The sequence below is a fragment of the Seriola aureovittata genome, chromosome 1, assembly GCF_021018895.1.
Source record: "Seriola aureovittata isolate HTS-2021-v1 ecotype China chromosome 1, ASM2101889v1, whole genome shotgun sequence".
Classification (NCBI taxonomy): Eukaryota; Metazoa; Chordata; class Actinopteri; order Carangiformes; family Carangidae; genus Seriola; species Seriola aureovittata.
The window spans coordinates 11,741,486-11,765,114 of NC_079364.1; the positions used below are offsets into that span (position 1 = coordinate 11,741,486).

A 23,629-nucleotide genomic window follows, 5' to 3' on the forward strand; every position below is an offset into this window, starting at 1 on the left:
ACATCACTGAACTGGACAGGGATTAGTTTTTGGAGCATAGTGAATTTGACCTTTCACTGTGACCATATGTCACTGTAACTTGGAGTAATCTCCAAAGAAACAGTTTTAACTTTTACCTATTATTCTTCCACCCCTGTGATCTTTGAGTCAATAAACAGTACTTCTACTTGAATTGGATAAACCAGAAGTCATCCCAACCATGCAGCAAAGTACGGTACTTGAAGTGAGGTGTTCTAGCAGCGTGAACTTGTTACAGGTGATTAGTTCAAGGGATTGTAGAGACAGTTGTGCAACAAGACGAAGAAATCCGGTCAAAAATTAAGAAGCTCTCCATCAAAATAAATGATGCAGTTAAGATAAAGAGACACTTCATGAGAGGCACTTCATGCATGATATATAGTCCATTTTAATTGTCATATCATATTAATATTCACCATGTAATGGTGCTTTCACAATGTTACACTGTACCTGTAGAGCATCCCAGTGCAAATAATATAATAAAGAGTATGAGAAAATATAATTACTATTCTAATGTTATGCATAAAAGTTAAAATCATTTCATAATTTCAACCAAATTTCACATGCACTGATACGAAGGATAGGTTGAATCCAAATCGAAAACTATTCATTTATGAGGCAATAGCAGGAAATCAGGTATGCTGAGCCTCCTGTTGAGACTTTTAAATCAATTAGGCTACTACCCACAGTAGATGATATTTGCACAAAATTTTATGCAGATTTTAAGGAATTATTCCACGATAAAAAAATAACTTTGAGCTTAATGTTAATACAGGTTAGCTTTGGAGAAGGAAAATGTCAGAGAAGGAAATTATCCTCTTAGTTAACTAAATTGTATAAAGGCAAAAGAGTTTTCTTTTCCGGGAGACATTGGAGCATTGGCCTTAAAGTCATATCCCCTGCCATAAACTGATTCCAGATGTTGGAACAGAGAAATAATCTAGCAGAAAGCGCTCGTGTCAGATCTGTGGATAGTGGACAGCAAAATCAAGGAGAAGAGGGCAAGATAGGTGAGAAGAGAAAAGGAAGCTTCTTAGCCAACTGAGACAGGACTAGAGGGTAGTGTGGGACAGAGAGAAGCAGTTTTAGAGTCATGTGCAGTTCCGCTGATAGCCAGTAGGGTTCAGGCCAGTGAAGGTCAGGATTACTTGTCTATGCATTTCTCTGCAGATGCTGCCTTGTACAGTGCCTCTCCCAGCTCCTCTAGGCGCTCTCTTTTGTCCAAATCCTGGTGTAGGCCCGGGGGTACCTGGCTCAGGCCGTGCATTAGGCCATAGAAACAACCTGCGATAAGGCCTGTGGCTTCACTCTCACCTAAAACAACACAGTGTTTTCACAGAAGTCAACAGTGAGCATGGCATGTGTAAAGTTTGTCTTTTGAAACATCTTTCAAAATGCAAAATGGTGCAAAATGGCATAGTTCTCACCTCCATGGAACATGGCTCGTTTACACAGTTCAGTCCAGTCACTCCCTGCAGCCAGAAGGGCATCGTAGGCTATCATGGGGGCATCGTGACCTCTGCGGCCAGCACAGCCCTCTGAACTCCAGCGTTTGTACATCTGTATGGACAAGGAAGCAAGACAGGAGAGAAGTGCACTGTTTGAATGAAAATATGAAGGTGGACTTACATTTGGTTTTTTTTTGTTTGGTGAGTCAGGAAAGCAGGACTTACCTTGTCTGTCTCTTCAGCATCATAGCGATCAGTGAACAAAGGTTTGTTCTGTCCTTCCTTGTCTATCTCTCTCTCCTCAAGGTAAAACTGCCACTTGGCCTCAAAATAGAACCAGTTTTCCTGATACTCTGCACAGGAATACAAAATCACACACAGCATTAGCTGATAGTCATGCTCCCTCAGACACACGTGCATACACCTATTGATATTACTATTTGTATGTGTTTTACATAGAAGCTTTAATTGACTCGGGTTAATCAACCAAGCAGCAAGATAATGTACTTCATGTAAATTAACACAGACAGTAACATAGTCTAACCCGCCATGTGTCGTATGGTCTTCTTGCAGTACTCCTCAGCGCGAGGGATGACCTTCATGAGCTCGCGGCCCCAAGCCACAAGAGGTTTCCCCTGGATCGCAAAGGACGCAAACAGTGCTGTTGTCAGGGAGCCGAGGAAGCCTGAAGCAAAGTGAGTGACACCACAAGTCACTACGCCAATTCTGTCCACTGACATCTCAAACTCACCCAACAGCTAAGTTTTAAATCAATGATCTTGAAGTCAAAAGTTTATCAGCAAAACAATAATCAACCTAAAGTTGCTAGATTTGTTAGAATAGGTTAGGGAGTCACCTGTGGGATGGTTGTGTGTCATTCTGCCGATCTCAATGCTGACTTCCACCAGGTTGTCTAGTCTCTCAGGCTGCCAGTATCTCATACCCACACACATGGCCTTGGCAGCTGCCCCAAACCCAGACCCTGGACATAAATGCATGTGCACACATTTCATATACTGCAGTTATGTTGGACTCACAAACTTTGTAAAAATATATAAAATCTCCAGTGACCTTTTTCATTGAAGGGTGTATGCCAGGCAAGCAGGAAGTTGTGAGGTTTGAGGTGAACACAGCCCTCCACTGTGGCAGGATCAGGGGCTCTGCCCTGGAGAGACACCATGGCTTCAACATACAAACGCACCAGCTCCCGGTATAGGTCCTCCAGACACCAGTAATCTGGACACACATACACATACACACACACACACAGTGACTGAGAGTCATTCATGACTGGCATGCAAGGCAAGATGAGTGTTGCTGTGGAGGGCTAAGTTTAGCCTCAGTCTGCCACACCATAGATTAGGGCCAGCATGCTTGCGGGGCGAGTGGAGTCACTTCTACACACCATGAGGTCAACTGGGATCCACGAGCAGGCCCCCAGCCATCCTGCTAGAATTTGTTTATGTGTGTGTGTGTGTGTGTGTGTGTGTGAGAGACAGTTGACAAAGAGGCATCACCCAAGTTAGTGGTCTAGGACTTTGATGAAAGACAGGAACTTTGCCAATCTAGACTGGACTGTGGTTCAGATTATGTTACACAGAGGGTGAGGCAGGACAGACCTAAAGTTGTCAATGAATGCGTGTAAAGAGGTAGTTGAGAAAATAGTGTGTTTGTGGTTTAATTTAAGTTTTTAATTTTTGCTTCAGGTGACTAATAATTGAACCATTAGAAAATGCCTGTTAACAGAGGAGTCCATTTGTTTTTGTTTCTGCTGTAACACTTCTGTGTGCTGGTAAAGAAGATTGACAGAGCCATGTCAGTGTTGATTATGGTGTTTAAATTAACACCATTCATTCCACTCCATACGTTTTTGTCTGGCTGGTGTGTGTGTTTGCAGGCATGCATCAGTGTGGCTAAATAGGGCTTCCTAATCTCAAAAGATGTCATCGCCATTACTTGGGACCACTGTCATTGGCTTTGAGCTGCAACTGCACCCAAACATGATACCGGCAGATTATGGAGGAGTCTGACCTGCCTTTGTTCAGTAAAGGATAGCTCAGGTTTTCCAAAGTAGTCTATTTTAGACTCTTCTGTCCTGGCAACTCTTGGCCATTGTTGATGGCATGACACGGCTTGTGGCTGTGGGAATTCACATTAAGGTTTCTACTCAGATTTTGTCTTTGATATCCGAGTTGCAAGGGTGGATTATGAGTATCTCAGTGGGTTTTGTCATTCAGGTTTTGTCTGCCAGGAAGTGATTAGCAGCTTCCATTGACTGTATAGATGAAGCTATTCTGGTCCTTCCAAATGTAGAATGATTAAATACCTGTGTGTCTATATTTTAGGGACATATAAGGGCATGTTTATAAATTACTGAACAGATAAAAAAAAGAAAGAGGTTTTTGTTTTATGTGTAGTTGTATATGTAGAAATAAGATATGTGAAATTTTGACACAACATTTTAAAACAGAAGAAAGAAGCAACTTAGTTTGTGCTTTTACTTTCTAAATGTCATTTCATAAATCCTCTTTGACATTCTTCATGAGACCAATCCTAAACGTACCTGTGATAAGTGCTTCTGCTGTGGTCATGTGCATCAGCGTTGCATCACTCAGGGGCCAGTTATCAGGGTCCAGTTTTAGAGCTCCCAGTCCCCCCAGAGAGGCTAGTTCCTCCTGGATCTTCTTGCCTGAGGTGAAGCCTTCCCAGCGGCCCTTTCTGTAACCCAAGGCATCACCAGCAGCACCCAGAACCATGGCTGCCTTGAATTTCTCCATGACACTGGGCTCTGCTCACGTTGGCTCACCCAGCTAATCACGAAATCACGATCTTCTCTTGAATGAAGCCGTCGCACTTCTCTTGGGCTTTAGATGGCTCCTAGCACAAACAAATGCCAGTCGAACTCCTTTCAGCTGAAAGTCTTCTTCACCAACTGAGCAGACTCATGGTCATAGAACAGTGAAAACAGTACAAACTGTCTTGCCCCAAAACATCCTGAGGAAGTTCAAACAGCCTCTCCAGCTCTCACAAGTAAGATATCCACTCGATGTGGAACCACAGACCTCTGTCTCTTCTACATAATAGCTCGACCACCTTCCCACCCTCGGGGCTCTCTTCTAGTTCCTCACCTCGCACTCAATATCAAGGGTGGACACGCATACTAACACACACACACACAAAAGCATCACGTTATCAGCCACAGCTTCTTTGTGTTGGGCGGCGGTGAGTTCAGCTGTGATCAGGTGTCTCCTAAAAAGGCAATCCCCAAGTCCCCAACGCTTTAAAGCTGGATGGCTGGATGTGAAGGGCTAATAGGGGGCTGGGCGCACTAGAAGAGATGCTAATGTGCTGTTGGGCTGGAGTGCAAGCTTGTCAGCTGGTGCTGGACCTTGTTGACATCCCAGCCCACCCCATGGGACGAGGGTAAGAATGGAGCATCATCCCAACTGATGCCCCCCCACCCACTCCATGAGCCCCTCTAATCCTTACGTCACTATTTTAAACTTTTTTATGAATCATCCCCTGCCTTGCCATCAACTAATCTACTTTCCAGTTATGTGCATTGTATCCAAGAGTTCATATCCCTTTCACTTTCTTTAATCCTCATCTTCACCCAGTGCCATGAATTTACCCCTTTTTGAGTCCCTGAGTCATCAAATGACACAGATCTGTTATTCCCGACCCTTTAAAACACCTTTCTTGTCCATTTCGCTGTTGGTGACTGTAGAACTAAACATACTCAGAGTAACTGTAGACAAGGCATCTCCAGAAGAGTCAATAATGATGATGATATGCAACAGGAATGCAACCTGATAAGGGACAACTGTTACCAAGCTGACACTTTACCTACACTCTCAAACACACACAGCGGCTCTCAGCAGGAATATTGAGATTTTGTTTTGTTCCAGTCACTGCCAACATTAGTTAATGTGCATATTTCAGAAATCAGCCTGTGTTTTGCCTGGATAAAAACCTGCTGGCTCCTCGGCCTTCATTGAGCATGAACAACTTCTGCATAGAGAATCGTATAGTAACACAAACTCAATATTATCATTTTGAACTTTTAGTGGTATCAGAACAGTTTTACAAAATACTGATATCCAAACCAAAGTCATTATTCAAAAGTAAATAAAAACTAACAAAAAGAGTTGCTGAAGTCCTTGTTTTTAGATGATTGAAGAGTTTCGTTTGATGAAACACATCACACACAGGTTCCCGCACTCAAGATCAAGCTGTATATTTCACCTCCAATCTTGCAAACATTTGCCATGTTGTGATTCATACTGAGTTCATAAAATAATTGATGTCAGGATACTGATTTCAGCACAACACAACACATTTGCATTCAATATCTTAAACCATCTGGCAGGTCAATTCATTACTGACAAAACAACATATTGTCAACTGCTGTACTTGGTAGACAGAGGTACATCTTTTACAAGACTGTTAAAAACATCATGCTTTATTAACAACTTTTTTTTTTTTTTTTTTTTTTAAAGAAAACAATGTTATGGTACACTTCTGTGACAAAACATAAAATTCTGTAAATACCTGTTTTCTTGCCGGGAGAAATAATACTGTTTTGATAAGAATGATCTGCATGGCTAGAAACAGTTGACCACACACTTGACAAATAAAAAATGTCTCAAATGTACCATATTAGCGTACTAAATACTGACAGATGTCACATTTTCTTGCTTGTGAACCACAGACGACGTCAGATCGTACAGTCAAACAACAATCGACTGGGAAAAGCTTTCACACTATCTCGCTTTCTTCACCATAGATGGGTTTGCACACAACTTTAACAGTACTGACAGTTCGTATATATCATTGAACCAACACATATCTACCTTGTTTAGCTACAAAGATGAACAACATGACACATTTACCAGCTCCTGCACTGTTTTACAGTCATCATGAAGCTGATTTCTTTGCCACTCATCTGCATTTATTCTGGGACAGAAATCGTGATCAACTTCCATCCTGATTTGCCTCAAGTCCACTTTCATGAACACCACCATAGTATATTACTAACTTATGTTTACATAAATATAAGAAGAAAGTTTGTCAACTTAATAATACCTAATAAAAGATCATTATTTCCCCTGTAGTTAGCCATTGAGAGGGAAATAATCCATCCTTATTTCACATGGCAAAGGTTTTATCATGGTGACAACAAGAATTGGCAGAACAAGATCAGCGTAGCTCGTCACTCTTTAGAACAGAAAGCATGGCTAACACTGATGTAAGTATAAGAGGCCGCCTGTTGCCAGCCGACAGGTACCTGAGCTCTACCTTCTGTCACACTCTTTAGCCAAGAATGGGGATGCATTCAGCACAAACAGAGTTGCTTAGTGTTTATAGTTACACTTACAGAGCAACAATAAATCTTATATGGTGGGAAAGCATTGCTGCGCTGACCTGTATGGGTTAAAAGGCTCAAGTCTTTTGATCATGTCTATCCTTGCAGCTGGATTGGGTCAGGTCTTCTCATATATTTGTGACCACATCTATCTAGCACTGGACTATAGTACATTGAGAAATACTATACTGCACAGTCACCCATAGATGGCAGCACAATCTTAAGTAGTTCTGTGGTACTTTAACATGCCACCATTGCCCTACAGTTGCTAATACATGAAAAGCAACAGACTAACACCTCAAGCAGTGTAAACAAACAGTTAAAATACTCTTAGCTGGGATGTAGATGTTCATTTGAAAAGTGTGTAAGTGAAATCTACTGTCACGTAAACTCAGTAGCTCTGTAGCTGTATACAGTGCTGCCTGATACAAAAAATAAAATAAAATCCTAAAACAACAGCAAAAGTGTAATTCAGTGCAGTTTGCAGAGTTGGCAAGTAATAATCACCTGGATAATAATAAAAAAAAAAAAACAGTCAATGTGCCAGTCAGTTTCTCTTTGTGTACAGCAGTTGACACACTGCAAAGCTAAAGAAACTAAAACTAACAAATGTAACGCAACAGCATTTTAAAAATGAGGCTCCTACTGTAAATGCTTATGTTCAAATCAATGATTATAAATGTCATCACCTGTTTTCTCAGATATACATTTTTGTTCTTCTAAAATTGAATCTATTGTTATTTCTATGAGTACAGTATTTTACAACTGTAATGGTAGCGATTTTGCTGGTGCTGAGCTCAAAAAGCATGCTGCTCTGTCCAACTCTGTCTGAATACAAAGTGTGGATCCGAACCTTTTCACTGTCGCTTCACTTCTTATATTAATAAAATAAAACCAAATGAAAATATTTAGCATTGTATTGTAAAAGAGGCAATATGTTTAACCCCCCTCCCCCCCACCAAAACACACGCACACTCAGTCTCATACAAACATACAATAACAAGCAAGCACGCATTTTCTCCACTCTCAATGATTGTTAGAGAGCTACACATTCGCAATCTAGGTGAAAATAATGTAGATCACTTTTTTTCCTCCTCAGAATCCATGGCACTGCTTCACACCCAGCTGACAAAAAACATGCAGATTTCAACCCACGGTTCCATTCACAATTGACAAAGAGGCCACATCCTACTGCATCTATAACTTAATCCTCTGCATGTGCTGAAAGCTCACTCTTACTGTCACTCCTCATTGTGCCAAGAGTGCAGGTTAGTGAGCCAAGTCCACAGCAGCAGTTCAAAGCCACACCCATTGGTGATTTGCCCATGAGTTTTAGGGTACCCATTATTTTTTATATTGCAATTACAAAGTCTGTCCTTGCCAGCAAAAAAAAACAACAAAAATCATCATCATCTCTCTCCTGTTGATTTCCCTCCTGCTTTCCTCTTTGAGCTGGTTTTCCAGGTCACTGCCCAACCAAGGCATCTTATGCAGTTGGAAGAAGAATCTTAACAACAAGCTGCAGACAGGCTTATTGAGAAGTAGTCTCTTTTTGGCTCATTTGTATAAAAATTCTCATTCAAAAAAAAAAAAAAAAAAAAAAAAAAAAGGAAAGAAAATTGGAAGAGAAACAAACTCCATCCGCTGCATGAAGCTGGGACAAACACTATGTCATGTTGCGTTTACTCCCCGTCACAATCGGCCGGGCGAACTCCACAAAGTCATCTATGAGGACAGGCCATGCCCCTGAGGAGAGAGGAAAAAACAGGATATTAGTTATATCTAGATGTGATCTAATACGGTGACTTAATTCATCAAAGCAGTGTCCATATCCCCAATCATTCACAGACGACCCCTGCTGCCCTGAGGTCGATTCTATTCTACTGTGGTTCTTCCTCGGAATATAGCACACGAAAACAACAAAAAAGAACGAAGGTGTGCTTTCAGCAATACTGTTTTTGTACTGGGGTGTTGGTTTGGTTTCTGAAGAGATCACAACAAGCGAACAAAAAGTATGTACAAGTAAATGTTATTTTCTTCATTTATATAAACTGATCTCATCTAGCAAATAAATTATGATTAAACTGAGTTTTAATGCTTTCCAAGATTAAAAATAATGTCATAATACAAATATAGCCACATAAATAATCACCAATAATTTACCTGGTAGAGGCCTTATACTTTTTTATATTATGATGATGAATACAAAAACTTTACAAAAAAAATCAAACTACCATTTCATGTGTCAATGATGAACCTTTTAAGTCAGTAAACTACGTTTTATTTCCTTCTTTAAAACAAGATAGAACACTGTCTTCTACTGCATTACCTTTGACTGATGATCAGTTCCAGGATCTTTTTAGTTGAATTATCTGCAAATTAAAAACAGCTAGCATCTGCAGCACCAACAACCTCCACCATGAAGGTATGGGAAGCTTGTGTGTTGCAATGTCCCAAACATCTCCAGTGAAAATTATGTACTTGTTTATGTGAACACAGACATAAGTTACTGTTCCACCATGACAGCTTAAGTAAAGCATTTCACTGCAGATCATTTACTTTGATTACATTCACTTACTCTACAATGTCCTCAATAATATGTGACACAACTAAATCCAAATGAGAGACCAAGTCAAGCTGATATCAGTTTAACATATTAGAGATCACCTTCATGTCAGGTCACTTTGATTGAGTGAATCAGTGTCAGGTATTAACATAACGTTTGCTATTGTCTGACATAATCAGGATTATCTGAATTATCAGATTGCATTTTAATGTGACCACTGATGCGCTTTCATCATAGATTGTCTTCATCCTGAGGTCTTTCATAAGCTCACCTTCCTCGTCATAGTTGGACATGTCGTCTGCAATCATGTTGCCAAAGTCCAAGAGGAGGTTCCATGTGTCCTTGGGAATTGACCGCTTGTGATGCTCCTGAATGCGACGCAGTGACAGGAAAAGTATGGCATTATAATACATACTACCTTTATGAAAGTTATTATGGTTGTTGTTGACACTGTCAGAGAGGTGTTGCTTGAACTCTGTGGTAATTTTTGGGGTTGAAGTTTATGTAAATTGATTGTGGACGAGGATGAGGTGGACGAAAGATACTTAAAATGTCATGGAGAAAACAAAACCTCATTGCAGATCTAACAAGTATTCCCACACTTACCAGCAGGAACCTGTTCCAGAGATCCAAGAACTTGAAGCGCCCTGTGAGAACTAGATTCCAGTAAGCCACAGCCATCTCTAGGTCTAAGGGTATAAAGTAAAGAAACTTTAAGATGTAATATTTTATATGTTTGATAAAAATACAAGTGAACCATTGAAAATGGCAGCATATTTTTTTTGCTGAACATCTGTAAAAGCCAAAAGGCCGTCCCACATGCTCAGTTCTTTGGCTTACCTAAACCTTTCTGGCCAGGGTTCTTGGCAAAATTGAAGGTAAACTGGTAGAAGTCTTTGAACTTCCCTGTGTCTTTCAGCTCCTGCTCTAGTCTGGGAAGGATTGCCTTGAGTTTTTCAGGACTGTCACAGCTGGAGGAGACATTGAGGACAAACAGACAACACATCAGACTGCCATAATCCTGTTATTGTGAGTAGTAGTGAACTGCTCTTAGAAAATGACCCTGAGAATCTGAGGTTTCTAACCAAGTACGTTTGTATGTCACACATTTCACATTTTTGTAGGATTCATTTAACAGAAAATGTTAAAAAATTTGAGATTAGGTATTTTTTCCTAACAGAAACAAGCAAACAGTTATACACAAAACCTTTACAGCTTCTTACTATTTTGTGTACACACCTTAATAAATGTCAATAATGTCTGTTTTTTTAACTACTGTTGCTCACCCTAGCTCAGACATGCCATCCAGGAACTCCTTTCTGCTGAACTCGCACTGTGTGGCCGCCCTGAACTTCCACGCCACCACAAGTATGCTCATGCTAGCTGGGTCCAGGGTCAGGTCATCACAGAATTGCTGGATCCCATCAATGCCTATCTTATTCTCATCCTGGGGGTCTGCAAAGAAAAGTGAGCAAAACAATGGACAAGTGTAACAGACACGACAAAGTAGACTGTGCTGATGTTAACATTAGTTTTGAAACACTTACCTTTGTATCTGTTGTAGAGCTGCTCCAGCTTCTTGCGATCCACTGAGGTTTTCATGGATTCTTTGTAGTAGAGGTCTGGGTTTTGGAAGTAGTTGTCTGTTGCGACTTCTAGTTTCCAGTCATTCTGCGTCAGGCAGTACACGGCTGTCCTCTCCCCGGCCTGCGTGAAGGACATGAACTGCCGAACCTTGTCCTTCTGCGATGACTTCAACTTGTGCTGTGGAGCAAGAACACACACACAGGTAAATACAGGGCTGGAGTAACCTGTGAGGGCAAAAAAAAGCTGTGGGCCCCTATTAAGCCTCCATACAAATACACACACAGACACAGGCCCACACAAGATTTCAACACATGGCCTCAAGAAAATGTAAAAGTGCTGAATCCTTCGTTTTTTTTTTTTTTTTTTACTTTTTATTGTTCTTTAGTGGTACATGTTACGAAACAAATTGGCAAATAATCATATCACCATAAATGAAATTGCTCATTACAGACAACTATGGGGCAAGACCCCATCAGGTTCTGGGGCCCTAGGACAAGTTATCCAGCCTTGGGTAAATGGGAACCAGAGACATGCATGTGGAGCTGAGGCTGCACATCAACACTGACACAAACTTTTTGAACATTTGAATAAGAGTGCAAGGCTTCAGTTTCCATTGAAGTCTCCTGGTTGCAAACTAGCTCCTCTAATTAATCTGTATACAAAAATGCATGTGGATTATGCCTAAATAACACGTGCCATGACGGTGAATTAAAAAAGTAAGACTCATACCTTGCGTGCAACAGCATATACATTAGTACAAGTGAATAAAGAGAAACGAAACCACTGTCAGTTCCACAAGGTTCCGTTAGTTCACAAAAATACCGCGACGTGTTAATTTAATCTGACGGTCATCGAGAAGATAGCACGTCTTTGCAGAGCTGCGAACCTGACCCACCCGATGATCAAACAGCAATAACGGTGACAGGCCAGTGTTTGGCGACCCAGTTTTCCTGAGAAGGGGGGGGGGGGGGGGGCGTTTGATCCTGCAGGCTCTCTCCTGACCCGGGGCAACAGCATAGGCGAGCTACCAAAAAGGGAAAGGTACGTGCTGCAAGTGTCCGGGTCTCTCAAAATACCAGCAACTGACCTTCCATCTCCCTCACAGTCCCGACACACATCACCCTGACAATGCGACACTTGGCTGAGGACACTCCGATCCCCGATGTCGGTGTGTCGCCATAACGTTAAATGACAACCGTTACCGGTTTTCAGACTTGTTTAACGGGGCTAAAGAACTGTCCCGGTTTCTCATTTTTAATCTTACCTACCATTTTATCACCCGCTGTTTTGCCCAACTTGATATCCAATTTCCCGTGGTGCGCACGCGCGAAAAGAATGCGCTACTGTAAGGGCGCTGTGTTCATGGGAATTGTAGTTCTGTGGCTCTGCACTCTCACAGGCCCTAAGTCAAGGATATATTTAGCGTAATAGCTATCTGCATTAGGAGACAACTGTTTCGGCAAAAATACGTACTTTATTATTATTAACATGCCTCCACTGAGACACACCTACGTTAAAAAAAGGTCTAGTATAACTTACTTCGCATCAACACACCATAAATAAAGGTTTACTGCAAGAAAAATAAGTGTTGGACAAGTTTAAATTGCATTGTTGTCATTTAAAACAATCCTTATAGTGTTAAACAACTTCTTTGATGTGTAAAAGTAAAATTAACCTGAGAACAGCTGTCAAAATTTAAATGCACTTGACACAGTCGAGCGGAAAAACATAACATCTGAAAACTACAACTCCCATATCAAATCTGATAAACATGTTTAGGAAGTAATCTGAAGATGGATCTAAATTACATCGACGCGATTATGGTCAGAAAAAAACAAAGCAACAGTTGTTCAGTTTTAGCTGCGGTTTGTGTTAATGTTTCATTATGACAAGTCTCCATGAGAAACTGTGAACGTAAACGGAGTGTTTCTTTGCTAACGTTAGCGAAGTTGTGTTAGCTGTATCGTTGTGTTATTTTAGCACTGTGTGTTTGTGTGTACGTGTGTGTGTGTGTGTGTGTGTGTGACAGCTCGAGGAATTTGAGGACTAACTTTGCTTTACTTTAAGCTCCAGGCAAGAAAGCAGATTGAACTTTATACACACATATACACACACTGAAACTGAACTCCAAAAGGAAATTTCATCGACACCAGTCGTGCTTACCTGGGCGTAGTAACGTTAGCCTCCGCTCTGCTAGCACGGATAATGCTAACGACGGCCGGAGGTCGGAGTAAACACGAAGTTAGTCGCCAAGTGAACCGGTAAACGCCTGCATCGACTTCAGCTATGTGGCAGGGGAGGAGGGGTGTCGGTGGTGGTGGTGGTGCTGCTGCTGCGGCGGCACAACAACATGATTGTTCCCGTCTTCTTCTGCCTCTTCTTCAGTCGTGGAGTGGAGTAAAGAGCCAGGACAGTTCACATATTTCGCAGGTAGTCCCAGCCTTTTTCCTCTATTTATTATCTTTTATCTGTTTGCATTGATATGATCAGTGAAAAGAATTGAGCAATATGACTTTGGGATACTGAACAAGTGAATTATTTCCGGGTTTGTCTGGGGTGTGTGTTCAGCTTTGGGTGATGTTACTCTTGGCTGTCATGATTTCTTTGATTTTCATTGTAGGTTTTTTCCTGTTTACGCTGCATTTACAAGTTTTGTTTTGTGCTTGTGATTTACAACCTTTAGGCTTTAGGTGATCAAAAATGACAACCAGTCAAAACCTCAGAGCAGAGCAGTGCTGGAGAGTATATTTAAAGTACTGTACTTAATAACAGTTTGTACTATATCTGATTATTGTCATTAATGGCACTTTGTACTTCTACACCACTACATTTCAGAGAGAAATGCTTTTTTGCTACAACCAGCACTTAATTCAGAAGGTAGAAACAGCAAGTGTTTGACATTTCTGCATGAAATAAATACTAAAATGCTTATTTCATTATCAAATTAATTAATTTTCTCTTGATCGACTTATTGATTAATCAACCAATTATTGCAGCTCTAATTTTCTTTGATTAATCAAGTCCATAAAACATTAGTAAACAGTGATAAAGGCCCATTACAATATAATTGAGCCCAATCTTACGTCATTAAATGTCTTGTTTTATCAGTAGGCGAAAAACGGATTGAACAGTTAATCAATTATCCAAATAGTTTCTGTTAATTTTCTATGATCAATTAATTGATTAATGATTGCAGTCCTATAGCCACAGAGCGGCCTGTTAAAGGTGACAAGAAATAAAAGAAAATTTAAGGAGAGTTGTTTAAATTAAACATAGAGTTTTTGTTATTCAGTTTAATTGTGCCTGCCTTCTAATTTAAAAGGTTGAAATATGTTTAATACCTTTTTTAAATTGAAGGAACTGAGGTCATTTCTGTGTATGCTTGTTCTTTTCAGCAGCCAAGCACCGAACAGTGGTGCTATTGATTTCTAGCAACAGTAGCGGAGTGGCTGCAGTCCAGTTGTAGGAAGGAGGACAGAGGAGGAGTTTGCAAAGTTAACGTCGCTCGGTTTGCCTCATGCTCACAAAGGTGCGGACCAGCTTGGCTGTAAGTTGAATGCATTCAGTCGTTTTGCTGGTGTAATAAAATTAATGTGTAAAGCAAGCACATGATGCACGCTGTTGACAGCGAAGCAGTTTCTGTAATTGAAACTGTTCTGAGACTTAGTGTAGATAGAAATGCTGTGTTACATTAGGTGTAAGCAGAATAGTAAGCACTACAGGAATCTATACATGTGACATGCTCAGTCAAACCACGTGCATATAACACAGCTCTACAAGTGCTTTTAGCCACTCACAGCAGCCAGAAGGACAGACCACAGGTGTGTAAACACAGCTGTTGTTTAAGCTGTTCAACTGTAACCACACCCAGCCTTAAGATTAAACCCTCTCTTGAGATGGCACAAGAAAGAAAAATCACATCGTCCCATGCCTATTCATTCATACTCAAGAAATACATTTTACAAATATATGAATATGTTTTTTAAAAGCTAAATACTTTTCTAGAACAGCTGGGAGCTGTAGTTTTCACAAACATGACTCAAACAGGAGTAAATAGTGTATTTGTTGGTGACTATTTTTAGCTAGTCAATTGTTGAGGCCTCAGGACACTGTATCAACTCACACAGTGCAAGAGTGTAGCTCACTGATGTGTTTTTGATTGGTTTTGGACAACAGCAACAACAGCTTTTCATTTGCTCTTGTTCTCTCTTTTCCCATTCCCAGGTTTTTTTCTCCAAACGCTGGTGAAGACAGAAGTAGAGGTTTGGATGCAGGTTGTATGTTGGCTGCTGTGCCTTGGCCTGGCTGGGGCACTTGCTGTGCTGCAGAAGGACCAGGTGGCCCAGCATGCCATCAAGCTTTATCGGAGCAAGGGGGCCACACAGGGGCACAGCTGGGTGGCCAGCAACTGCAAGCGGCTGGTGGGTCTCTTGCGTCAGAAGAATGTGGTTGTCAAGAAGCTGGCCGCTGCCGCAGATGCTGTTGGAAGAGACCGAGCCCTTTCAGAACCTGAAAGGCACTTCCAGGTACCAGACTGAGAATAAACACCAGATGGAGCGATGGCCCTTTGTTTGGGGCAGAATTTAGTGTTGTGTTAGTGGCTGTACATTTTTTATATCCCATCACCCTGGTACTAGACATAGTTTGTGACACAAGTTCTGCAGCTCTTCAGGGTGGTGTCTCTGACTGTGTGCTGACACATTTCCTGTCCGCACAAAAACCCAACTACAATACAAGTTCATATTTCATACTTATGGTTCAATTTTCGCATATACAGAGGAGATGACCTGGTTAGATTAGAGCTACACTAATGATTATTTTCATCATGCAAAATGTCAGAAAATAGTGTAAAATGCCTGTCACAGTTTCCCAGAGCCTCTCTTTTGATGTTTTCCGGTTGTTTGTTGTGTATGACCAGCAGCTCAAAAACAAAAGATTTTAAATTTCTAAATACAAAACAGAAAAAAAGCAGCAAATTCTAGATAGTGTTCTAAGATAGTATTTGGCATTTTTGCTTGATTAGTGACTTAAATGATAAATTAATGTTCAAAATTGTTGCCGATTCATTTTCTTTCAGTTGAGTAATCAATTAATTGATTAATTGTTTCACCTAGATTATGTAATGGCCAGACACTAGGCAGGTTAAATCATTTCATATTAAATCAATATAAAACCTTTCAAGCAAGATCGAATGGAATATTTATCTCAGAGTCATGATCTTTCTTCCTGTTTTAACTTGTGTCATCTGGATCAATATTGTCCTATTTATTATGTTAAATTACTGATGCAGACATGTTAAGTGATCTCATCAAGTATTTCTAAGTAAAGACCATGTACGGGGGTTTAAGTTAGATACTTTACAGCTTAATGACTGACAGGTGTCTCTATCTGCATTCAGGTTCACACCCTGGAGGTTTTCCAGAAGGAGCTGAATGAGAGTGAACACCTGGTGTTCCAGGCGGTGCACAGCCTGCAGAGGGCGCTGCAGGGAGACTACAGGGACGTGGTCAACATGAAGGAGAGCAGCAGACAGAGACTGGAGGCCCTCAGGGAGGCAGCCATAAAGGTGAGGGCATTGTGGTCAGCAGTAGATACTACATCAGAGTGCAAGAGAGGGACTGATTCATGGTGTTGGTGTTTCTGATAGTTTCTGATGAGTAACATGCAGTTGAAAAAACTCAAAAATATTAAATATAAGACTATATAAAACACATAGAGGCAGCAAATCTTTAGAAAATATTATTATTATTATTATTTATTATTATAAAATATTGTCATATTGCGATCTGGGACAGTATCAGACAGATATTATGATGCTGATTTCAAGTGTGTATGCCGTTACATGCATCTCTGTTAACATGTATGTATACATACTTGCTAATGAAATTTTTTCTGTTGGGCATTGTTCTCACGCTTCAGGAGGAGCAAGAGTATGTGGAGCTGGTGGCTGCTGAGAAGCACCAGCAGGAAGCTGTGAAGAGCGCTTTAGCCCAGAACAAGACTCTGTCCATGCTGGATGAAATCCTGGAGGACGTCAGAAAGGCAGCAGACCGGTTAGAGGAGGAGATCGAGGAGCACGCCTTTGACAACAACAAACAGGTCAGCAAACAAAGACATTTGCATAATCTTTAAATAAGATTATTTTACATTTGGAAATTTAATAGTGCAGATGCTTGAACCAGCACAAAAGTTTGAGTAATTTAGAATTGGTCCCCTGCATGTATTTTTAGAAGCTGACCCTTAATGCATCACACATCAAAAGCAATGTATTTCCAAGTCCAACTGTAAGAAATTTCAAGATTGCAGGAATACAAATTAGATCAGCAAAGCATCAAGTTGCCTCCTTCCATACTCTGGTTTGTTGTGTAGATGAAAGGAGTGAATGTAGAGGCAGTGTTGAGAGTGGAGGAAGATGAGGACAACGGAGGGAAGAGGAAGAACAAATCCAGGCAGAAGGAAGTGGAGGATGACCTGGGACTGAGCATGCTCATTGACTCGCAGAACAACCAGTATGTTCTGACTAAACCACGAGACTCCACCATGCCGAGAGCAGACCATCACTTCATCAAGGTCAGTTACTCCTATTTTATCCAGGCAAGATAAGAAGTGGAATCTCTGTATTTATTTGATTGATTACTTAATGATATGTGTATGTGCAGGACCTGGTGTCGGTGGTGATGTTGTCCCTACCTTGTGGCTGGATTTGCACTCTAGTCGGTCTTCCTCCAATGTTTGGATACATCATCTGTGGGGTCCTGCTTGGTCCCTCTGGTCTCAACAGCATCAAGGTGTGTGCAGTGTGTGTGCAGTGTCTGCATGTCAGATCAGACTTAAAAGACGACACAATTTTTAATTTATGTTTGTGATAGTTTTTCATATCAATGTCTCTCTCTCTGTGTGTGGCAGTCTATGGTCCAGGTGGAGACTCTCGGGGAGTTGGGTGTGTTCTTCACTCTCTTCGTGGTGGGGTTGGAGTTCTCACCTGAGCGCCTTCGAAAGGTAAACGAGAGGGATTTGAATTTAGGATTAAAATTGTACAATAATGTCCATTCCATCTTGCAAGTCACTGTCAGGCTATACATAACAAGTTAGCAGCTTGCACTCATGGCATGCCCTATGGGTATACCAAATGAAATGTTCTCAGACTTGACTTAGACTAAAGATTAGTGACAAAAAACGGTAAGGAGCTGCAAAATCTGCAAGAGCTGTTCTTAAACCAGGAGATACAGTGATTTGTGTAGAAGCATTGAGTTACTGAGGCTTTTAGACTCTTTAAAAACCAGAGTCAGATTGTAAGGTAGCATGTTGTGTTGAATAATCTTAATACTCACGTTATGGCATGGATGGATTGCTGAATGGGCGTACTGGGCTCTGGCCTAGAGGATCCATGGTTTAAGGGACCCTGGGTCAGAGTCAACTATCAATATATCTTGTTGGAAAGACAATCAAACAGACACAAAGAGATAACTGTTTCTAGAGACACAAAAATGAAAACAAATGACGTCTTGTCATTGTTTTGTGAAGTTACTTTCCCTGGAAATTAGTATATATGGGTATCGTAGTAAAGGTTACCTGAAAAAGCACCTTGTCCCTGAATGTTTTGGTCAGTGAGCCTTTTCTTCCGTTTGATTTTTCCTAGTTTTAAGTAAGTATAGTGTCGCTGCTTATAGTTACTTATCACTTTAAAGTGTTCTGATGTGCATGTTTTTGTGTGTGTAGGTATGGAAGACATCTGTTCAAGGGTCTTGCTACTTGAGTCTGCTGATGGTTGGGGCCGGTTTGTTGTGGGGACAAGTCTTGCGTATCCGCCCAACCCAGACTGTCTTCATCTCCACTTGTCTCTCCCTGTCCAGCACTCCACTGGTGTCCCGCTTCCTTGCAGGAGGAAGCAGGGGGGACAAGGAAGGTACGCTGGTGTGTCTGTCTGTGTACGTTATGAACACAAACCACTGATCTAAGGTGTTTTTTTTTTTTTTTTTTTTTTAAATCTGAACAGTTCAGGTCCAGTGAATAAACGTAGGCAAGCGGTGGATGCCTGATGTAAATAAAGCTTAGGTGACCAAAAACTGAAGATGGAGTGCAAATGTCATATACAAAGGCTTTTTTCAGGGATCGGGAAATTGGTTAAGTTACAGCTTCTCTGCAGCAATGGGAGTAAATAGAGCTGGCGTGGAGGCATATGAAGAACAAGATGGTGGCTCACATGATTGTGTGTGTGTGTGTGTGTGTGCGTGTGTGTGTGTGTGTGTTTGTGTGTGTGTATGTGTGTGTGAGACACAGGTGACCTGGACTACAGCAGTGTTCTTCTTGGGATGTTAGTGATGCAAGATGTTCAGCTCGGCCTCTTCATTGCTGTCATGCCAACTCTGATCCAGGCACAGAGTGGAGACTTGGACAGGTCAGTTAGCCTTTTTGTTCTTGCTTGTGTCCTCTCCCCTCAAGAGACACACACACACACACACACACACACACACACACGCAGACACACACGCAGACACACACGCAGACACACACACACACACACACACACACACGCAGACACACACACACACACACACACACACACACACAGAGAGCTTTGTGAATCTGTTGTTCCCTCTGTGCACTACAGCTTCCTGTTTGGAAGTCTGCGTGTGCTGTATCTCCTGGCCCAGGTCCTGGCGTCTCTGGCTGCTGTGCTGCTGCTTTGTTTGTTACTCAAATCATTCCTGATTGGTCCCTATTACAAGAAGCTGCATGCTGAGAGCAAAGGCAACAAGGAGATCCTGGTTCTGGGGATGGCAGCTTTTGTCTTTTTTATGCTGACGGTATGCTCTTTTCTTTGAATGTTTTGAATTCATTTTTACAAATGTCTGATGTTTTTTTTAATGAGGAAGCTGTGTTGATTTTCCTCTTCTTGATGTGATTGCTAGGTAACTGAGTTTCTGGATGTTTCCATGGAGCTGGGCTGTTTCCTGGCTGGAGCTTTGCTGTCCACACAGGGTCACATGGTCACCACAGAGGTCATGGGGTGCATTGAGCCAATCAGAGATTTCCTCGCCATCATCTTCTTTGCCTCTATTGGTCAGAGCCAACATGATAATTTCTGACACATCTCAACTTTGTTATCATGTTACGCTTTTGTTCCATCTACATTGAGGCTTTACTGGCTCATTGTGTGTGTTTTTGTGATGCTGCAGGTCTTCACGTGTTCCCGACATTTGTGCTGTATGAACTCACCATCCTGCTGGTGCTAACATTCACGCTCGTCATTATGAAGGTACCGCACTTTTCTCGCTTTTGCTCTTTTCCTTCTCCAGGTCACCTCTGAAACACTCTCATTCCCTCCTCTTTCCTTCTAGTTCGTCATGGCTGTACTGGTGTTGTCGGCGATCTTGCCTCCAGGCTCTCGACACATACGGTGGATCGTCTCAGCTGGCCTTGCGCAGGTCAGCGAATTCTCCTTCGTCTTGGGCAGCCGTGCACGTCGAGCTGGCATCATCTCCAGAGAGGTCAGTGACGAGCTGTGATACAAGGGGTGACACTTATTTTGCCCCGGTCCATTTTAATATATCTATTTTATTCCGGTCGAGTTAATGTCTTTTCATTTGTTTTTTTAATTTGCTGAGGCACCTTGTTCCCTGGGTATTGGAAAGTGCTGCTCTATAAATAGATTAGGGCAGCAACTAACTATTATTTTCATTATTGATTCATCTGTCAGTTGTTTCTTTGATTAATCAATTAATTGATTAGTCTTTAAAATGCCAAAGAAATGTGGTGAAATGTGATCTCAAGTTCTGAGAGCCCAAGATTACATTGTCATTGCTTCAAAAACCCGAAATATATATTATTTTTAAAATAATGTACAAGTGTACAATTTACAACTGTAAGGATTATTTTAATGTTTGTGTATATACAAGAATATACAGTAGCATGAACCAATTCTGCATACCATGACACTTATAGGTTACGCTAAACAGAGCTAAGTATTGGTGATTGTGTTCAGCAAATTGATTTACAAAAAATGAAATTAAATAATAAATAAATAATAACCAATAATTGTATCCTCTGTCTCTGTTACACTAAACAATGTATGGATGGATTAGATTGTAGAAATGAATTGCCCTTCTGTGATTAATAAAGTATTCTGAACCTGAACAATGCCCGTCCCTATATGGGCCTTTAAAATACATACAGAACAGCACCAGACAAACAATTCACAAACAATGATGCAATACAAGTACCATAAAATGACAACCAGCAGATCATTCTTGTCTACATCAGTGATCCCGCTTCAAAAACTGGTTCAGTTGGAGTTTGATCCATTTTGAGTTCTATAAGTAAAAAAATCTATTTCTTGGTCCTCCAAAGAGAAAAAGCCGCCTGCGGACCAGAAACTCTGAGAGGAACCACCAGGCCACAGAGCAATTATTGACAAATTTAATGAAACAATCAAAACCTAGTGGTATCTAGCTACACAGCTATCAATATCAAATTTGTTTTGGGTGAATTAACCCTTTAAACTATTGAACTTTTCCTCTGTTATTAATGTGCTTATTGAGGGGTCACTGTTAAATAAAGTTTGTTGTTTAAATGTCATGATTATTGTACGGGTACAGGGTTGCTGTCAGTGGTTAAGTTCAGCAAATTGATTTATTAAACAGTATTAACACATAATTGTGTCCTCTGTCTTTATTCTTTATGTTCCTCTCTGTGCTCAGGTGTACCTGCTGGTTCTCAGTGTCACTACTCTCAGTTTGCTGCTGGCTCCGGTGCTGTGGAGAGTCACCACACACAGATGGGTTCCCCGGGCCGAACACAAAACGGTCCCATGACCAGACTGACTTCAGGGCCGAAAGGGTCCCGCATACAGTGACTCTTACACAGCCGGCAGCGACGTCACAAGGAGCAGAAGTTAAGTCTTATTTGTCCATTCAGAAACTCGCACACAACAACACGAGGTGGCCTGTTGGACCAAATGTTTCTCCTCTTCTTTCTTCTTCTTTATTCAACAAATTCAATCCACTCCTTTTTAGGGGAGGAAATCATCATCTTCAGCTACAGTTTCACTTGAGATTATTGAAAAATGCCTCCATCAGATTGTTATAAGGGATATTTTCTCCAAGCATGTACCTGGAGCAGTGTAACATATACATTAGTTACTATAAATATAATTTACTGTATAAAGACTGTATAACACACACTAAAATAGTAATATAGGGTTATATTACCGAACACTTTCACTCTGCAGTCAACAAATCTTGAAGTCAGTATCTGTGACTTGATGGGAAAACATACCTGCTTCACAGTTTAGTGGATAAGCACAGAAGACTGGATATCCTTCCAGCTCTGATGCTGTTAAAGGTGTGCGTGCACCAAAAAGGGAAACAAAGAAAAAAGTTTCCCTCTTCACTATTTCTGTTGTTTTTTTTCTGTTGACGCTAATTCATGTCTGCACTTCGAACCTCAAGTTTGCCTATTCCTTGTAGCGATCACACGGACCAAATCTGAGGCCTCAAATCTTTTTCTTTTAATGTATGAGTACATAATAGGAAATCACTTTTATATCATTGAAATGACCTCCATCTTTCCTATATTTGACATTACTACATCTGACATTTAGCTTTTGTAAATCTGCTTTTTTATGGCAGATTGTGCTTCTGATTGAAGGGCAAACCCTTTTCCTACTGTATTTAATGGATGGTATGTGTAGTTTATTCTGATCATTGTATTACTGTGTATTTAGGTGTGATAACACATTCTTGTGTTACCCAAAAACTACAATAATTATCCTAATAAATCTCCCATTTCTTGTCAAAAACCATGATACATTACACATCAGTAGAAAACTAAGGAATGTAGATGTAGAAATACAATATTAGGCAGCAGCTCACAAAAACAAATGAAAATACTCAAATATAGATAAATTATTCTTTACATTTAAAGAGAAATCCTGCACTAGTTACCACTGAATGTCAAAGTTATGTGCCTGCTCAACACTTGTCCGCAGCAGGAGAAAGAAAAGTGTCATCTCACTGTGAGAGCACTTCTGTGGCATCTCATGCTGTAAACGTTTAATAATTCATAATGTGCAATGTAAATGTGTGTAACTCGGCCACATATTACTGTATCACTTAAGTTTAATATTGGTTTCAGATATTTTCCTACAGTTGGTTAACAGAGAGTTTACATATGTGTGTTGGTGGCCATGAGTGTCGCTCGTAGACACAAAGAAATGCTGTTTCAATTAAAACGTTCATGTATTTTTTATTTTTTGTTGATTTAATTACTTTATTTATTAAAAATAATACCATAAAAAAGTATTTACTTTTACATTTACTCTGACGTTGGAATGCACTTATCTTCCCTCTTCATACCCTCTGCACTGAAACCAGAGGAGAAGCCGGTGAATCATCAGGTTTATATGTGAGAATCCATGTGATCAAATATTAATCTCATCATCCTGCACGATAATCTTTTTCAAGAAAAAAGCATCTGGCTTCCGAGATTTCAAAGTCAAAGAAACTCCATCTAATGACGGTGTGAATATCAGCAGTGGACAACGCACACCTCCACGTGTGCGTGTGTGTGTATACTATGCACTGTGCTTTGTAAGCTGATAACCCACAAACTCTGCAGTCAGCAGATTTATGAGAAACCTTCTCA

The 23,629-nt window shown here is 40.8% G+C and overlaps 3 protein-coding genes across 8 annotated transcripts; 1 reads left to right on the top strand and 2 right to left on the bottom strand.

Annotated features, from left to right (window-relative positions):
- Positions 1–405: 405 nt before the first annotated feature.
- On the bottom strand, positions 406–5,402 carry adprhl1 (ADP-ribosylhydrolase like 1). The gene is made up of 7 exons (XM_056379805.1): positions 4,030–5,402; positions 2,538–2,702; positions 2,323–2,448; positions 2,011–2,151; positions 1,692–1,819; positions 1,446–1,578; positions 406–1,332 (listed from the first exon to the last, which is right to left on the bottom strand). The coding sequence occupies exons 1-7, from the start codon at positions 4,241–4,243 to the stop codon at positions 1,163–1,165; spliced, it is 1,077 nt and encodes a 358-aa protein (XP_056235780.1). The 5' UTR covers positions 4,244–5,402; the 3' UTR covers positions 406–1,162.
- Positions 5,403–5,513: 111 nt separating this feature from the next.
- dcun1d2b (DCN1, defective in cullin neddylation 1, domain containing 2b) lies at positions 5,514–13,277 on the bottom strand. 4 transcript variants are annotated; one of them, XM_056380142.1, is made up of 7 exons: positions 13,148–13,277; positions 10,945–11,161; positions 10,684–10,852; positions 10,238–10,368; positions 10,004–10,086; positions 9,669–9,765; positions 5,514–8,577 (listed from the first exon to the last, which is right to left on the bottom strand). In XM_056380142.1, exons 2-7 carry the CDS (start codon positions 11,117–11,119, stop codon positions 8,498–8,500), a joined length of 735 nt encoding a protein of 244 aa, XP_056236117.1. In that variant the 5' UTR covers positions 11,120–11,161; positions 13,148–13,277; the 3' UTR covers positions 5,514–8,497. The 4 variants fall into 4 exon arrangements, with proteins under 4 accessions (XP_056236117.1, XP_056236029.1, XP_056236292.1 ...); XM_056380054.1 differs by lacking the exon at positions 13,148–13,277 and adding an exon at positions 12,253–12,383; XM_056380317.1 differs by lacking the exon at positions 13,148–13,277 and adding an exon at positions 12,072–12,227.
- tmco3 (transmembrane and coiled-coil domains 3) lies at positions 13,275–23,286 on the top strand. Of its 3 annotated transcripts, none has more exons than XM_056379429.1 (15): positions 13,275–13,414; positions 14,380–14,531; positions 15,209–15,510; positions 16,383–16,550; positions 16,904–17,083; positions 17,354–17,554; positions 17,644–17,772; positions 17,891–17,983; positions 18,704–18,890; positions 19,265–19,382; positions 19,596–19,791; positions 19,897–20,047; positions 20,164–20,243; positions 20,326–20,475; positions 21,685–23,286. In XM_056379429.1, the coding sequence occupies exons 3-15, from the start codon at positions 15,253–15,255 to the stop codon at positions 21,796–21,798; spliced, it is 2,025 nt and encodes a 674-aa protein (XP_056235404.1). In that variant the 5' UTR covers positions 13,275–13,414; positions 14,380–14,531; positions 15,209–15,252; the 3' UTR covers positions 21,799–23,286. The 3 variants fall into 3 exon arrangements, with proteins under 3 accessions (XP_056235404.1, XP_056235480.1, XP_056235563.1); XM_056379505.1 differs by having other exon boundaries at positions 14,380–14,513; XM_056379588.1 differs by having other exon boundaries at positions 13,276–13,414; positions 14,383–14,531.
- The last annotated feature ends 343 nt before the right edge of the window (positions 23,287–23,629 follow it).